This window comes from Hippocampus comes, unplaced genomic scaffold (genome assembly GCF_001891065.2).
Source record: "Hippocampus comes isolate QL1 unplaced genomic scaffold, H_comes_QL1_v1.1 scaffold68, whole genome shotgun sequence".
NCBI classification, from domain to species: Eukaryota; Metazoa; Chordata; class Actinopteri; order Syngnathiformes; family Syngnathidae; genus Hippocampus; species Hippocampus comes.
Window position 1 is genome coordinate 556970 of NW_017805625.1, and position 17371 is coordinate 574340.

At 50.2% G+C, this 17371-nt stretch overlaps 3 protein-coding genes across 3 annotated transcripts in view; 1 reads left to right on the forward strand and 2 right to left on the reverse strand.

The window, feature by feature from the left end:
• dag1 (dystroglycan 1) overlaps positions 1-7056 on the forward strand; it is a 12165-nt gene extending 5109 nt beyond the window's left edge. Inside the window, exons 2-5 of the mRNA XM_019880686.1 lie at positions 1253-1654; positions 3187-3636; positions 3784-4604; positions 5210-7056. Of these exons, the coding sequence (XP_019736245.1) occupies positions 1385-1654; positions 3187-3636; positions 3784-4604; positions 5210-6221 (2553 nt within the window). The 5' untranslated portion in view covers positions 1253-1384 and the 3' untranslated portion in view covers positions 6222-7056. The remainder of the gene's footprint in view (positions 1-1252; positions 1655-3186; positions 3637-3783; positions 4605-5209) is intronic.
• Positions 7057-9245: 2189 nt separating this feature from the next.
• rbm15b (RNA binding motif protein 15B) lies at positions 9246-13048 on the reverse strand. The gene has a single exon (XM_019880725.1). The coding sequence runs from the start codon at positions 11586-11588 to the stop codon at positions 9291-9293; it is 2298 nt and encodes a 765-aa protein (XP_019736284.1). The 5' UTR covers positions 11589-13048; the 3' UTR covers positions 9246-9290.
• A 751-nt stretch (positions 13049-13799) lies between these two features.
• Positions 13800-17163, reverse strand: manf (mesencephalic astrocyte-derived neurotrophic factor). The gene is made up of 4 exons (XM_019880734.1): positions 16925-17163; positions 15173-15300; positions 14923-15064; positions 13800-14280 (listed from the first exon to the last, which is right to left on the reverse strand). Exons 1-4 carry the CDS (start codon positions 17010-17012, stop codon positions 14096-14098), a joined length of 543 nt encoding a protein of 180 aa, XP_019736293.1. The 5' UTR covers positions 17013-17163; the 3' UTR covers positions 13800-14095.
• Positions 17164-17371: the final 208 nt, after the last annotated feature.

Below are 17371 nucleotides of genomic sequence, written 5' to 3' on the forward strand. Positions count from 1 at the left end.
TTGGTGGAGGGGGCAAACTCCATGGCTTCTGGCTGCGTTGCCATGGTGACCAGATGGGCTTCATTGCACCAGCGAAAGCGGACCTCTTCATCTTTGTCATCATCTTCCTCCTCCACATCATCGTGATTTTAATGACGTCAGCATCATCGTGTTCATCGTGCAAGGCTTCATTCAGCGTTACTCGCTGAAGTGGTGCCTTGAGATATGAAGTGAATGAGCTTCGGGACCACGCTCATCAGTCAAAACACACCCGATTGCACTTGTATCTCAAGGGGCCACGGTATCATGTTGGCTAGCATCCTCAGCATGTTTATTAGCATGGTGACCAACATTGCTAGTGTGCCAAGCAAACTTGGTGAATGATGCAGACGTGCGCGAGCGAGCGAGTGTGGTGTGGAACATTGCTAGTCGAGTCAAAAGCATCACTGAGTTCGTTGGTAAAGTTTGGAACGCGACAACAAAGGAAAACCTTGTGTCATGATTGACAGGGAGATGTTTTTGTCCTTGCTGTTGTTGTGTTTGCCGGAAATTCCTGTGGCAAAATCTCTTTTGTGTCCGGCAGACTTCTGTGTCCATGAAGAAGAAAGCATCAGCGGGGTCTCTGCCGCACCCCAAAAACCTAACAAAAGCCCACACCTTGTTCTCCATGACCAGTGGGGGCCGGAGTTAGAGCTGTATGAATAACAACACACACACACGCGCACACACACACACACACACACAATTGTGAATGGCTGTAGAGTTCATGATGGGTGACTTGAATGGATTCTTAATGGTTTAACAGCATCAAATGAAGTGGTGTAATCAGATTACTTCTTGACAATTCCTAGACTTCCGAGCTTTTCTTTTCTTTTCTTTTCTTTTCTGCTGTACAAAATGTGAAAAAGGACGTTGTGGAAGGAATGTGGAGAAGGGGCAGAGCCAAGGCGGATTAGCTAACAAAAGACGACCACTCAAGGCTCGGACCGGTCAATGCGGCCTTTCCTTCTGTGCGAGTGATGTCGTGGGGGCTTTGTCTACGTGTTTGGGTGTGTTAGTGCGTGCGGGTGTGGAATTTTGCCTGTGAGTTTGTGACAAGGGGTGTGGGTGTGTGTGTGTGTCGCCGCGTGCGTGCGTGCGTGCGTGCGCGCGTGTGTGTGTGTGTGTGTGTGTGTGTGTGTGTGTGTGTGTGTGTGTGTGTGTGTGTGTGTGTTTGTGTGTAAACGTCATGTGGTGACCACGTCTCATCTCACTTGTCCTGTCATCCTCTCAGGTTATGGGCATCGCCCATCATGATTTCCTGCTGAATAAAAGGAAGTGACGCCGACAAGCGGCGGGGCAGAAGAGGAGGAGCCAGTCAAGCAGTTTGCTGTGGGGTGTAAGCCCCTCCCCCTGCGTGAGGAGTATGCTTTACCTGGGCGGAGTTGGGATGTGGGCGGGGCTGGCAGCCCTGCTTGTTATGGCAACGTGCGGCGTGGACGCAGAGGCGGACACAGGTGCGGCGCCCAACCAGCTGGAGGCGTCCATGAGCTCGTCGCTCCTGTGGGACTTCCAGGAAGCATCCCGTGACGCTGGCACAGCCGCCGCCCACCGCAACTTCCCCGACGCCTGGGCGCCCGTGGGGCGGGTCTTCAGCTTCCGATTGCCAGGGCAAACGGACGAGCATCATCTGGAGGTCAGCCGCCGCTTTGCTTGTTTCAAAAAAACCGCCTCAAAGCAGTGACGCCTTCTTCGGAATTACCATTATTCTGCCAAAAATGTACAACTTTACTCATCAAGTAGCCATATTTCAAATGTAACTTTACTCATAGAATAACCGTATTCCTTATTGACTATATTACAAAAGTAACTTGACTCACAGTAACTGCATTCCAATCTTAAGTTGGCTTGTGAAGTCAATGCATTCCAAAAGTAATTTAATTACAATTTTGTATTTTGTAAAAAAAATAAATAAATAAAAATAAATAAAAAAAGTACTTATTTTTATATAATGTCAAGATATATCCTCATCCATTATAGATGATTATGATTTTATCATCAGTCGTGAAGTAACTTGCCACCGGTGGTCATCAGGAAGCAAATCTGTGATTGGCTGGCACCCAGCGTGTCCCAAAAGCGGTTGCTAGGCAACGGGCGTCCGCACATCATCAGGCGCCTTGTCTTACCTCGACGGCGTTTGGCGGTCGGAATGGCTCGCCGCAAACCATGTGACCATCTGAGCGAGCCCACACGTGCGCGCGCATACGAGTGTGTGAGTGTGTCTTTAAAAGCTCCCGGCCAGCAATGACCATAATTACATAGCAAGTGCGCTGACTCATGCGCTCTCTCTAACGTGTGTGTGTGTGTGTGTGTGTGTGTGTGTGTGTGTGTGTGTGTGTGTGTGTGTGTGTGTGTGTGTGTGTGTGTTTGGGCCCTCCCTGTAATAATATGCACACATGCTAGTGGAGCCCTCAAAATCAGCAAGCACAAACTGGAAGGGAGGATGAAGATGGATAGAGCACCTCCCTCTTGATTGACAACTCATATCCTTCATGACCATGTGATGATGTCATCACTTTCTGCTGTTTTATGTCCGCCTGGCAACGTTCAACGTGTACACACATGCGCTCTCTCTCTCTCTCTCTCTCTCTCTCGCCCCCCCTTTCTCACACACACACACACACACACACACACACACACACACACACACACACACACACACACACTACACTCTTTAACAACGCGCCCCCTTTCTTTGACATTTTCCACTGTCGAGGCCAGGAATCCCCCAACAGCCCCCCCAACTCCACCCCCTTCCGATACCATCCACATATCTCTCTCTTCCTTCCTTCTTTTCATTCTTCAACACTTCAACAACCTGTGTGCGTGAGTGCGTGCTTGTGTGTGTGTGTGTGTGTGTGTGTGTGTGTGTGTGTGTGTATGTGTGTGTGTGTGTGTGTGTGCGTGCGTGCGTGCGTGCGTGCGTGTGTGTGTGTGTTTGTGATTATGCATAATTGAATAGCTAATGAGTAGCTATGGTTGGGCATGGCCTGTATAATTCACCCCATTTTAACGCAGTGCAATGTGCTTGTTTGCCTCCGTGGGCGCTGTCAGTGACTGGCAACCTGTCCCTTGTGTGTTCATACGTGCCATAATATTGATGCTTTTGAACATGGATGGATGAATGGATAATATTAATCATGCTAATAAAGTGCGAACGCTTTTCAGATCTACGAGTCTGGGAAGGATGTCCTTCCATCTTGGCTGCACTGGGACGCCCCACGCAGAACGCTGCAAGGACTGCCACTGGATGAGGACAAAGGTGTCTACTACATATCGGTCGGCGTCTCCAACGAGTCTTCCTTAGAGGTCCTCTCCATCGAGGTCCGCCCCGAAGATCCCTCCGAGGCGGAGTCTCATCAAACGGCGACCAGTCAAGGAGGCGCTGACGGTGAGCCGTCAGCGTGGTCGTGCGGCCCAGAGGAATCGGTCACTGTGTTGACGGTCATCCTGGATGCCGACTTGACCAAGATGAGCTCCCGCCAGAGGGTGGCGCTGCTGGACAAAATGAGGGGCTTCTCAGGGGTGGAGCTCCCCTTCATGAGAGTTGTCCCAGTCGTGAACAACAGACTCTTCGATATGTCCGCTTTCATGGCTGGACCTGGAAATGCTAAGAAGGTCAGTTTGATTACAAGACTGCCCTTGGAATACCTCCCGACTGATGGTTTTTTTTCACGCGTAGAGCCCCTTCACCGTTTATCCCAGAATCCCAGGTCCAGAATAAAGGCGGAGTGCGGTGATGGTGATCAGTATTTGTTCTTCCAGGTGGTGGAGAACGGCGCTCTGCTGTCGTGGAAGCTCGGCTGCGCGCTGGACCAGAGTAGCATGCCGAACCTGGCCGACGTCGAGGGTCCTGCTAAGGGAGGCGTCATGTCGGCCAAACTGGGGTACCCCGTGGTGGGCTGGCACGTGGCCAACAAAAAGCCGCACGTGGCCAAGCGTGTTCGTCGCCAATTGAACAACACGCCCACGCCGGTCCTAACGTCGCTCCCGCCGTCATCTGTGGTGGAGCCGCCCGTCCGAATCGTCCCAACGCTATCGTCTCCGTCCATCGAAGCACCCGCCCAAAGCTCAGCTCCACCCGTGCGTGGTCCTGTCCCACTGCCGGGTAAACCCACCATTCGAGTCCGGGACTCGGTCGTCCACACGCCCACCCTGGAGCCTCCTCAACCCACCAAGGTGATGGAGACCACGAGCACCATCCCCATCGAGCCAACCGCAACCCGGCCTATCTTCGTGGAAGCCACCGCCACGCCGCCTGCCCCCACGCCCGCACGCAAACCCACCAAGAAGCCCAGAAGGCCCAAAACCACGGTGGCGCCTCGTGAGCCAACGACAACCACGGCCAAGCCATCTCGACGCACGACACCTTCGCCGGGGCCTCTTCCGGATCCGTACAATGAAAAACCGGTTTTGCGTAACCCCATCGACCAGGTGAACGCTCTGGTGGGAACATATTTTGAGGTAAAGATCCCTTTGGACACTTTCTTTGACAAAGAAGATGGAACCACTGACAAGCTGCGGCTGAGCTTAAGAAAGAACGTCAATGAAGTGGTGGGAGAAGGTTCCTGGATCCAGTTCAACAGGTGCTTAGGTCTTACTTTTATTATTGAAGTATTTTTGGAAATAGATGCGAGGATACAGCTCATCAGAATAAAATAAAGAGTACGATCTTCTAAATTTTGTTCCGTTACGAGTCGGAAGTTTCTGTTCCACTGATGGCTTTCTCATGCAGACTGGAATTCCAGTTCCAGCACTTTTAATTAGATATTGCGCTTGTATCCTGTAAGGCGGGGGTGTCAAACTCGTTTTTGTCGCGGGCCACGTTCTCGTAACGGTTTCCCTCGGAGGGCTGTTATGAATTTTGGGAAACCATATAAATGTTTAATCCCCTCCACATATTACATACACAGCGCACAACAAATTGTTGAATAACTAGTTTTACAATCAGAAGTCAAGAACAATGACTGTTATTGTGGATTGCATATGACAGTTTGAAATTTTGGTTCAGACTTTAGCAAGCATCATGGAACTTGATACGTTTCATTTGCTTTCACGGGCCACATAAGATGGTGTGGCGGGCCAGATCTGGCCCCCGGGCCTTGACTTTGACACCTGTGCTGTAAGGTGACCTTAAACAACATGAAAGGGAGATGCCCAAATCTAATCTTGTCTGTGCTCCTCTCGACAGCACCAGCCAGCTCCTTTACGGCCTCCCTGACGTGAATCACGCCGGTAAGCACGAGTACTTCGTGCAGGCCACCGACAAAGGAGGCCTCAACGCCATTGACGCCATCGAGGTTCGTGTGGATCGCTGGCCCGCCAACGACAAAAGTCCGGTGGTGTTCACGGCCCGACTGGAGGGAGAACCGCGACGGGTCACCAACGACATCCACAAGAAGATCCTCCTGGTCCGGAAGCTGGCCTCCGCCATGGGGGAGCGCAACAGCAGCACAGTGACCCTGAGGAACATCAGCAAGGGTTCCATTCTGGTGGAGTGGACCAACAGCAGCCTGCCGCACACACCTTGCCCCAAGGAGGACATCATGAGGCTGAGCCGCATGCTGGGCGACGCCGACGGCAGGCCCACGCCCATCTTCCGCCGCGCCATGGAGCCCGACTTCCGACCCCTGGGTGTCATGGCCAAGGGACGGGCCAGCTGTCAGGCCTTCTCTTTCATCCCGCCAGGCGAGACGGAGATTCCGCCGTCCGCCGCGGTGACCCCGGCCCTTGGGACTGGGCGGCAGAGTGCGGATGACGTCTACTTGCACACCGTTATACCCGCTGTGGTGGTGGCGGCCATATTGCTGCTGGCGGGAATCGTGGCCATGATTTGCTACCGGAAGAAGCGCAAGGGCAAACTGACCCTGGAGGACCAGGCCACCTTCATCAAGAAAGGCGTGCCCATCATCTTTGCCGATGAGCTGGACGACTCCAAGACGCCGCCCTCCTCCGGCGCCCCGCTCATCCTGCTGGAGGAAAAGCCACCACTGCCGCCGCCCGAGTACCCCAACGCCGACCCGCCTGAGACGGCGCCCCCCGACCGCCAACTCCTGGGCGAGTATTCGGCGCTCCGAGACGACGACCCCAACGCCCCACCCTACCAGCCGCCGCCGCCCTTCGCCGCGCCCCAGGAGGGCAAAGGCTCGCGCCCCAAGAACATGACCCCATACCGCTCGCCGCCGCCCTATGTGCCGCCCTAAGAACCGCTGGCCCCACCCCATGAGGTGGCGCTCCTGCTGAGGTTCTGACGCTCGGTGCCACGGCGAGGGCAGGTCCTGTGGGGAGGGGCTACCAGGGAGGGGGCGGGGATTGGCATCTGGTAAGGACTACTGTTGTAGCCGAATGCTAAGTGACCTACGACCCCGCACACCTAACCTTGCGAGACATGTGCTCGCATTACCGGTGTTTTGCTTTTCACGTTTTTCGCCAGCGTTCTGTTTTCTGTGCGGGTGGTTTCTAACAACAAGGTACAATGCGTGCGTGTGTATGCGCATGTGTGTGTGCAGGTGTGCGAGTGTGCGCATGCGTGGGCATCGATGTGCCCATGTGGTTCTGTGTTTGGGTATGCGGAGCAGGTCATCATGGTCACGCATGCACGAGCGTCCGTAATCCCAAGGTCCATTTGACATGAACCGTTTGTCACGTTTGAATCAACGAATGTGCATTTGTTTGCCTTCATGTGTGAAGCAAAAATGTTGACGAAAAAAGACAGTTGTCATCACAAACGTTAACCAGCGTCATTCACGGGTGCTAGGATGATGATGAAGTTTGACTTCCGAAATATTTTTCTACTTAAGACAGATGAAGTCAATAAAGTCTTCATGTTTTTCAGGACTTTTGATACAAATTAGCTTTCTTTGAGGATTGGTCGAAAATGGCAAAGATGACGATGATTGTCTACAATCGGCGAGCGTTTTTGGATATTGACTCCTTTTGCTTCATTTCTCTTCCTTTAAACGTTTGAGGGACTTTTTGCAATAATGACGCTAACAGGCTTCATTTGCTTTCCACAATAAAAGTCGACTTGCTACTACAGTGCTGGCATCCGCTCCCTTTTTCCCACCATGCAACACAGACGCAGTGATTGACATCTCATGCCACACACATCGCCAACGTTTCAGTATGATGTAAAGAGAACGCTGAGTGTCATTTGCATGGAGTACTGATTTTGGAAAATCTGATAAACATATCAAAAGCATAATTTGGAAGGCGGTGTTCATTTTCAACCACCTTTTCTCCCAAAACACGCTCGCTCGAGTGGGGAAGAAAGGGAAAGTCCCCAAGCAGAAAAACGAAGCGCTGGGAGCAGGGGCTCCGCCCACTTAGCCTCAAAGATGGTCGCCACAAAGCGATTTGCTGTTGATCGTGTCGTCGCCGAGGCGACGCCAACGCTGCCTGACCTTTGGCGGGAATGCAGACAAGAAGAATGAATGCCGCCAACGCTCGCATCGACAGACTGCCTACATGAACTCGAGTCGTTTTGGGCATAGCCACATACTTATCCTTTCACTAGAGTATTTCTGTCAAAGGGGAGTTTAGCATATTTTAAACGTCACACTGAGCTCCATTTTGCGCACTGCTTTTATTTTTATGAAGTTACTGTTGCTTGCGCGATTTTTGTTTTGGTGTGCACGAGTCACATGACTCAATTTCACCAATCGGTCGGAGCCAGGCCGTCACATGACCGCACACCAAAGTCTCTGGGGCCTCACAAGTTCAAAGTGGAAACAAAGAACACTGGTGGCAGTTTTGTTCGTTTTTTTGTCATTTAAATTCACAATTATTTCAGTTTAAAGTTGAGCAGTGTCTGATCTTGGCATTCTGTCTCTTTGACGGTCATACTATAATTTAAAAAAGTAGTTTTCGTCCGAAATACCTTCTTATTTGAGTAATTATTTAAAGGAACGCTTTTTAACTTGGATATGAGTCAAAATTTTCTCAAGTAATAAAACTCCTGTGAGGATGTTCTCCGATGATTGCTGGGCTAAGCTCCAGCACGCCCGCGATCCTTGTGAGCATAAACCGTTTGGAAAATAGATGCACGTGTAATTTTTGTGTAATGGACCTCTGCTCGTGTGTTGCTCATCTTCTTGTCATATGGCGCCCTCTGCTGGCCAAACGATGTCATAAATCCCCTTTTTGGATATTACAGGGTTTCCGAGGAAAGACGAACACGCGCACACACGCATTCACGCACTCAATTGACCACACCCTTCAAGGGTGGGCTCCTTCCGTCTATTGCTGTTTTTTTTTTCAATTTAAAAAATGTAACCCCATTTTTTAGAATTTTCTAAATGAATATCGAATTTACCTTAAATCCTGAGATTTCATACTACTGCTATGAGAATGCTCTTTGTTCGCGTGTGAATTAGTGCAACTGATGCCATGGTAATGTTCAACTATTATATTTATATTATATTAGTTTATTAGTGGACTCTTGCGGTTATTGATTAACGTGGACTAGCATGGTTAATGTTAACGTGCATTCGAAAATACCTGTGGATAAGGGTGGCCAACAATGTTGTATGTTTGTTTGGATTGCTAATGCTACATTATTTTATCTGGAGCATGTGAATTAGCAAACCTTACGAATGTCACAGGTTTGTTAGCATGTGGATAAATGTGGCTCGTGCTAAAACTCCTGCTTCTTTACATCCAGACTCGCATGGTTAATTTTAGGATGTAGACCAACAAGGCGAGTGTTAGTAGGTGGATTAGCATGTCAAATAATACAATGTGGTGTTTGTTGGTAGAGCAATCAGTACGGCACAGAATGGCACAGGTTTGTTTGTTATGGATAATGCGAAAATTACGTCTTGACAGTGTGGATAAGCAGTTCAGAGACCGGATGGATCAATGGAGGGACAGACAGCCGGACGAGCATGCCTAATGTTAGGATGTGGCTCATGATATAATGGTTGTGTAGTGTAGTTAAAAAAAAAAAAAAAAAAAAAAGGATGCCATAAAACATTACCATTTTCTTTAACATGAGAACATATGTTAAAAACAAAATACATAAAAAAGAGAAATAGTCCTTTAAAAAGGTTACCAGGGAAACAATATTTTCACCATCTCACATTTTGACTTCCTACTTCAAATCACATTTGAAAGCAAAAAAAGTAAGAAACATTCAAAGATGTTTTGTAGTGTTAAAAGAGAAGAGACACAACACGCTAGCTAATTAATTCATGGGGGAGGGCGGAGCTTGGTTTTTTTTTTTTTTTTAGTTGGAGCGCATCGCAGTTGGGAGTCAGGGCAGCCCCTTGAAGTCAGTTAGTGTCATTGACCACCACCACCACCATGTGCTCCTCGTCCAGACGCGTGGCTGCCCTCTTGGCCGCCTGTAGGTACTGCACCGAGAAGTCACCTGGTGGGAAGGCATAAAGCATGGCGCCAGGGCCGCCTTCCTTTGCGCCTGGCAGGCTGACCACACCTGCGGCCTCCTTGTTGCGCAGGTAGGCCACCAGGTGACGCAAAAGGCGTACCTGGAGCCCCGCCTCAGGAGCACCAGCCTGCCGGTCCACAGGTCCCTGGAGGGCCAGCAGCACAGCAAAGGCATCGGGGCGACCCGCCTTCACGCGCCGCGCCACCTCATCCAGGCGGCTCTGGTCCATGCGGAGGCGCTGAGCAATCTTTAGCGGTTCGCCGTTGCGCCGCATTATGGCACCAAAGAAAGGGGCGCCGCCTTCCAGCAGGTACAGGTGGGCCGGGAAGCTGCTGTTCTTTAATGCAAACACTCCGCGCCAACACTTAGTTAGTGACACCGCTGCAAACTCCGACAGCGAGCCGGGGCTCAGTGGAGGTGCACCAGCAGGTATGGGGGGCGAGGCTCCTGCCTCACTGTTGCGGTGGTGATGGGCGTCTGCCTGTTTGCTAGTGCGGTGGCGAGCAGTCGGAGACTCAGCCTCCTTGGCGTCGGGCGTGTGATCACGTGGCTCCGTGGTGGAGTCGGGCGCCCGGATGCGGGCGCGGTCAGGGCTGAGGTCGGGTGACGTTCGTGCGCGGCCACGTCCCTTCTCGCGCTCGGCCGATAGACTGCGGCTCCGCCTCCGGCCCCGCCTCTCCTCGCGGTCCTTCAACCAGCGCTCCCTGCTGCGACTCCGGCCCCTGCTGCTCCTCCCAAAGGCATCTGCCCCTGCAAGGCCCGGCCTCCTGTCCGGGCCCCGTGGAGGGCTGGGGACGATGTCGCGCTCCCTCTGCGAGGACGGAGACATGCGCTCCCTGGCTCCACGCTCCAGGCTGCGACGGCGGCCGTAGACGTCAGCCAGTGCGTCGTACTGGGGCAGCAGCTGCACGGGCGCGAATGGGCGGGCGGCAGTCTCTTCCACTTTAGCGAAGTCTACGCGCAGGCGGCGATCGGCACCGCCCAAAGGGAAGCCTCTCATCTGTGTGCACGCTGCCTGCGCCGCATCCAGACTTTCGTACTGTACGTAGGCAAAACTCTCACCCTTGACGTAGTCAATGTTGCGGATGCTCCCGAAGCGATCGAACTCGCGGGCGAGGGCAGCCAGCGAGTTAGCTGGTCCCAAGCCACCCACCCACAAGCGCGTGGTTGGGTTGGCTTTGCCATAGCCAATCTTGACGGGATGGCCGCCAACTAGGCGGCCCTGCATGGCCACCTTAGCGCGGTGGGCCATGTCCAGGTTCTGGAACTTGACAAAAGCGTAGGCGCCGCCCTGGCCTCGCGCTGGCCTTTTGATGACCACATCCTCAATGGCGCCGTACTTGTCGAAGCCGTGCCTCAACTCAGCCTCTGTGACGCCGCCGTCCAGGTTGCCAATGAAAAGGTTGCTTGTGGCACGCTGGTCATCTTCGGGCTTCAGATCATCAGGCGGCGGTGGCTGAGGAACTGGCGGCAGGCCATAGGGACGCCCCCTGTCGTCCAGCATCCCGTAATAGTCCAGCAGGCGCTCGCGGCTCAGGCTTTCCAAGGCGTATTGGCGTGCGCGCAGCTCACGCAGGCTGAGCGAGGGTCCTGGCGGCGACAGTGACCTCTGGCGGTAGGGTGGGTAGGAGACGTGCGTGGCATGGGCGTGCGCGCGCACGGCGGCCAGGTAGGTGACGTCGGGCGGCGTGACACTCCTCCTACGCACGTACACTGGCTCGATTTTGAGGGGCCGCTCTGCCAGGAGTAGCCGAGACGTTTTGGCGTGGCGCGCTTCTTTAGCGTCCTCCGCGTGACGGAAGTTGACATAGGCGATGCGGCCCAGTTCCGGCGTGTGTGACAGTTTGACGCTGACATCGCCGAACCTCTTGAACTCGTGGAAGAGGGCGTCCTCCAGGTCGTCATCGGGTACCTGCGGGCTTACGTTGCTGATGAGCAGTGTCTTGTAGTCCCTGGCTGGGGGCCGCAGTCCGGCCGTCGCAGCCGCCTTGTCCCGCTCCCGGCTGCGGCTCCTCCGGCGGTGTCCGCCGCGGCTGTCCGCCAGTAGCAGACCCAGCGGCGGTGGGGCGAGCTCGTCCCGGCGGCCGCTCTCTCGGTCCCTCTCCCGGAGACGCTTGGCGGCCGCCCTGGACGACGACGGAGGAAGAGGAGGCGAACTCTCCCTGGCTGCCTGCCGCTTCATGTCGGCGGGAAGGACGACGAGGGGGACGGAGCTCTTCCAGCGGCAATAATCCTTGGTGTATTAGTCTCCAGCAGGTTTGGCTAAAGCGCCACTTCCGCCCCGCCGCGGCGGCGACGTGCGTTTGCCCCTCGACAAAGCCAAGAGAGGCTGGAAAAGGAAAACATGTCCGCCCGTCAGCGACGGGAGAGGTGCAACGACAACGCCGTCGCCATCTTGGACAATAGGAATGTGCGCCTGCAACGTTTGGAGGCGGGGGCGAACGGGCGACGTGACGTCATCACGCAGGGCCAGCTCGTCATACAGTCGGACAAATTTTATTCACAAAGCCAATTTTTTAAAGAGTACTCCATGCTTTACGTTTTTTTACTTGATATTGTTACATTGAGTCTGTCAAATTTATCGATAAAAAAGGTCAACATTTTTGACATGTACTCAAAGTTGTTTATTTGAAGTCTGTCAACAATTTGTACATACATATACTAAAATGTTAATGTGTAATCTTTTTGATGTTTGAATTGGAATGTCTTGATTTTATGTATTTCTGTTTTTGTTCTCGTTTCTTGTTAAATTGACAAAGAAAATGTTCTTAAAGTGTCAAGTTGAATATTTTGTCCATAAAGATAAAAAGTAAAAAAAAAAACATTAATTCAGACATATGAAAAATAATCCTAATTTATACAATCCACCAAATCAAGTTTCTCCACTACTGTTAGTGTTTTCTTTTTAAGTCAATTAGAATTTTTCCTCTAAGAAACATGAAGCTATGGTAAATATTCATTCAAAACTATTAATCCTTGTCACAAAGTAATGAAATATGTTCCCTTATGTCTGTTTCTGACCTGTGTTCTGACATTGCTGGTTATTAACAGTAATGTTATTACCTAAATTGTGATGACTGCCACAAGAGGAAATGTAAAATACAAGTACTCTAGTGGACTGTTCCCTTTCCCATTTACTGCAAGAACATTTAATTTGTTCTTCCTGTCGCCGTCACTGGCAAAGATTGATGAACCAAGATAGATTTATTGTTGCTATCTGTCATCCAGGAACTTGCCCAAGATTGAATCAAGGCAAGTGGCAAAGGTGCAATGCTATGACAACTCAGCCATGTTTTTCTCCAAGAGAGCTGTAAAATTATTTAAAGGTCAAAGAGTAACAAGGTCATCACATCCAAAACAACTTATTTCTATATGACACATTGCGAGTGTCTAAAAACAGGGGTCTCAGAAAACAAAAAAACCAAAGCACCGTTTGTCATAGAGGAAGAAACAAGTTATCCATCCATCCATTTTATAATACGCTTCTCCTCACGAGGGTCGCGGTCATGCTGGAGCCTAACCCAGCCGTAATTGTGCAGTAGGCGGCAGGGGAGACCCTGAACTGGCTGCCAGCCAATCGCAGGGTACACATAGACAAACATTCGCACTCACAGGCACACATAGGGACAATTTCGGATGCTCCATTAACCTACGGTGCATGTTTTGGGAATATGGGAGGAAACCAGAGTAATCCAGAGAAAACCCACGCAGGCAGAACATGCAAACTCCACACAGGAAGGCCGGAACCGAACCCTGCACCTCTGCACTATGAGGCCGACGTACTAACCAGTCAACCACCGTGCCCCCCAAACAGAGGTTATGAATGTGATAAAACCCCTTTTGCTTTCCGAAAAAGACACCAATTTATTTGAGAAGGCCGGTCACGTGTTTTGGTACATGGCTTTTTCAAACCCAATTCCAATCAAGCTGGGATGTTGTGTTAACCATAAATACAGAATGCAATGATTTGCAAAGCAAGTTGATTTGCTTTGCTGCTTACATGCGATAATTTCTCCAGATTCTCTGAACCTTTTGATAATGTCATGGACCATAGATGATGAAATCCCTAATTCTTTTTTACCACCTGTCCCAGCTTTTTTTGGAACATGTTGCAGCCATAAAATTCTAAAAGTTCATGATTATTTATTAAAAAATAAAGTTTTATCAGTTTGAACATTATATATCTTGTCTTTGTGGTGTATTAAAATAGAGGTTGAATATGCGTTGCAAATCATTGTATTGTCTTTGTTTAACACAACATCTTAACAGAATTGGAATTACATTTGTAATTGACTCAAAGCTGACATACGGAGGAGTCATGGCTTTTGGGAGCGTTCCTTGGCACCCCTTTGCCATATGCAACTTTACACCTCTGAAAAATGGTACAACATCATTTTCATATTTTGCGCAGCCTCGTTTGACAAGCACCGCACTTAAGTGTTTGGGAAACACGGTTTTAATACAAACACAAACATCAAGTCAGAAACAGGAAGTGATGGCGGCCCTGCGGCCGGACAGCGGGTGAAACCAAATGTCCGCCTGTCGGCGTCCTGAGTGAGTCGCATGGAAAGAAGAAACGGCACACACGCACGGCACAGCACGGCACAGCGCACCGCCTCCCGATTGCGCGCGACGAACGGTGGGCCCGCGACGGAGGCGCCTGCCAGCGGGTCAGCCGCACCTCGCTGATCAGAGGTCAGTCCGTGAGCTGGCGGCGGCTGGTGCGTACTTGGGCATCAGCTCTGTGATCTTCCGGATGAAGTCGGACTTTTCGGCGCAGCCTTTGCAGGACTCACCCCACTCTTCCAAAATCTTCTTCAGATCCTTGACCTTCAGTTTCTTCAGGTCCACTGAGCTCAGGTCCACTTGCTTGTCTGTACAATCACACACAAGAGGTGTTTTACACATACAGTATTGCAGACGGACAATAAAAGGACTGAAATAATGAAAGCAAGAGAGTAGTGACTTGTGGGGGGGGAACAGGGTTTTCAAGATAAAAACCTTCCAGTCAATGGCAGCTGGTCCAATTAGGAAAAATATTCTTCAGAAAGACACTTTAAGGTGCTTGTTGAAAGTGACTCGAAATCAAAGACACCTTGGCTATTTCACACAAGCTAATGGCTAGCGTGCCACTAGCTTGATGCTGGTGCTAATCAGCATCTTTAAGCAGCAGATTGAAATGGCGTGACAACGTGTACACCAAGTAGAACAGTACTCACGTTCATATATGCTCTACGTATTAGTGTCGTACTGGTGAGCTCAGAGAAAAGTTGAGGTGAGATCAGAAATTCCAACGAGTTAATGGCAGGACATGCCCTGCTCCAATAAAACAAAACAAGTATTTTCCCCAGAAATGAAAACTAACAAACTCTTTTGAAAATCGAATTAAAACAAAGAAAAAGTCACAAGAAAAAAAATTAATTAAATATTACTCGTGAAGAATGCCAAACTATCCAGAGTGTCATTTGCGCCCAGGCACGAATGGAAGTGGGGGAGAAAGTGTAAGTGGCAGTTACCGTATCGCAGTTCACAGATTTGGCTGTCTTTCTTCTTGAGCTTCTCGCAGATTTTGTCAACTGGAACGTGATAGCTGAGCGGCTTGGACACCTCGTTGGTCATCTTCGTGGCCGCATCACTGGTCGCCCCAATGTAGTAGCACTGCACTCACGTACGCGCGCGCCACACAACACACAAAACACACGTCCCCTCGTTAGAAGGCAGCAGCGGCACCAGCAAGGAGGAGGTCACGTTTGTGTGGGGACTTACAAATCGATTTTCTTTGCCTTTGGCGGCACTGCAGCTCTTGAGGAGCGCCTTCTCCACATTGTCGCTTTTCATTTCTACTTTGTCCTCCTGAAGCGATTTGTAGAACTTGCCCAAAAACGTCACACACACTGCAACAAAAATTTTGCTCTGTAACATCCGGCCGCAAAATTGGCAAAAAATGTTGATCGATGTTTGCCGACTGAAAGTCGACGGTTGCCAATGTCTCGTTTTGGAAAAAACAGAAGACGATCAGTCTGCTCTCATGGAGGACGAATCAGAATAAAAAAATGTATTAAATGGCAATTAATAGTTTGTCTTCAATTTTGAGGATTTGCCAATTCCAAGTTCAACAAGGTCTCCAAACAAACAATTATCAAAATAGTGGTCAATTATTTCCAGAATGGATGACCCGCTCCACCTGGAGTCTTCACATTCTCTTGTCACCTGTTTTTTATTTGCTGCAAACATTTGACTGCAGGAAACAAGAAAACAGATGCGCTTTGTTTGAACGTAATGTCAGCTTTTTTTCCATCTTGTCCTCAACGTACAACACAGGAAATCTTTTCACTTCGATATTATTTGAGATCTCCGTGTGTGCTTTCCTTCAATGATGTCAGCTTTGTGTTCAACTTAACAAGCCCAGCTTCCACACCAAGTATGTCCATTTGCCAAATCATCATTATTTCAGTAGATATATTTTTGGCATAAATCTTGACTTAGGCTTTATTTGTATATGCGGGCATTTAGTACATCTTGGTCAGTCTGTTTTTCTGCCACTTCTCCGAACTCCTACCCCTTCCTCATCTGCTGGAAGAGGGAGCAAGGTGGTGATGTTTGACTCTCAGGCGGTTTGGATTTTGCACCACCCAACAGGGACAAGACCTGAGGTGGACCGTTTCCCAGAGGCGTTGCTAAGGATGACTGTACATCGACTTAGATGGCTAGGTCTTGGGAAGAACCCCTTTCTCCAAGGTGTCCACCAGCACTACTTCATCTCATTAAATGGGCCGGCATGGCTCGGCTGTTGGGGTGGTCGTCTACCAACCCGAAGGTGCGCTCAGTCCGCAACCCTTGTGACCTTGTCCAAGTGTCCTTGAGAAAAATACTGACTCCTCCCATTTGCTCCTGATGCTGCGTCATTATGTAAAATGAGGAGACAGTGTTCAAGCGCATTGAGAACCTCAAGTTGAAAGTGTAATCCAAGTAAAAGTTCAGTTAACCATGAAATGGACTCTCATGCCGCTTTAGCCAGCACTGTACGGCATCATACTATGTCGTAAATAAATGATGCCTGCTCAGCATCCAAAAATGGGGTCCCCTCCACCTGTGCTTGTTCCTTCTCAGAGATTCTTCTTGTTGCCCCTAAATGATGTCTGCGTTTTACCTTGCAGGATTGGGGGAGTTTAGCTCAGAGGGTGTCGCCCGACACATCCACTTTACTTCAAGGGAGTGTGTTGTGAGTTTTCCAAAATAGAATAATGTGCCGTGATTAAACAGAGGTTGAGCAACACTGGACAATTAGATTGTATGCGAGTTATGCCCGTCATTTAAAACGCCGCACAAACTGATGGAAACACATTCAACGCTTACATTTAACACTTTCAATTCGCAATTAAATTATGACATTGGTATGTTCCTCTTCATTATCCAAACGAGCATGGCTGATTTGATTAAGATTTTCAAGAGTTATTTGGACTTTTTGGATTGGAGTCGCCTGGGCAAACGTTAGCCGGCCGCCAGGCTCGAGCTTACCTTCGCATTCTCCTTCCTTGAGCGCCTCGCTGGACGCCAGCACCGCCGCGAGCAGCACAGCCGCCGACACGCCGCCAGAAATCAACATTTGAGCCTCTCGAGCGTGCAAATCAAAAATGTCAATTTCACGCTCGCCGCCCCAGAACCAACTTGAACCTTTGCCTAGTTTGTCTAGCCTGACTTAGCTTAGCGTAAGACTCGTTGTCACTCGCTGCCGCCGGTAACCAACACGCGAGTCCAGGCGAACGTCAAGGACAGCCTCGGCTTGTCATTGGCTGACAGCGGCGACACTCAACGATTCCCTCCCCGCGCTTTGCCCCGATTGGACGAAGACCAGACGGCCCGGGGACAACGTCCAGTTGGCGCCATGTGATTGGACCAGCACGCTGTACAGATGGAAACTAGTGACACGCTCGATCGAAGTGTTTTTTAAAAACTTTATTTAAA

What these genes read in the sequence shown, in the direction of transcription:
- rbm15b (XM_019880725.1), bottom strand. Translation starts at nt 11,588, where the DNA reads ATGAAGCGGCAGGCAGCCAGGGAGAGTTCGCCTCCTCTTCCTCCGTCG.
- manf (XM_019880734.1), bottom strand. Translation starts at nt 17,012, where the DNA reads ATGTTGATTTCTGGCGGCGTGTCGGCGGCTGTGCTGCTCGCGGCGGTG. An exon ending in AAGGCAAAGAAAATCGATTT is followed by an intron (nt 15,065 to 15,172) that starts GTAAGTCCCCAC and finishes ACGTGAGTGCAG; the next exon opens with TGCTACTACATTGGGGCGAC. An exon ending in AATCTGTGAACTGCGATACG is followed by an intron (nt 14,281 to 14,922) that starts GTAACTGCCACT and finishes GTGATTGTACAG; the next exon opens with ACAAGCAAGTGGACCTGAGC.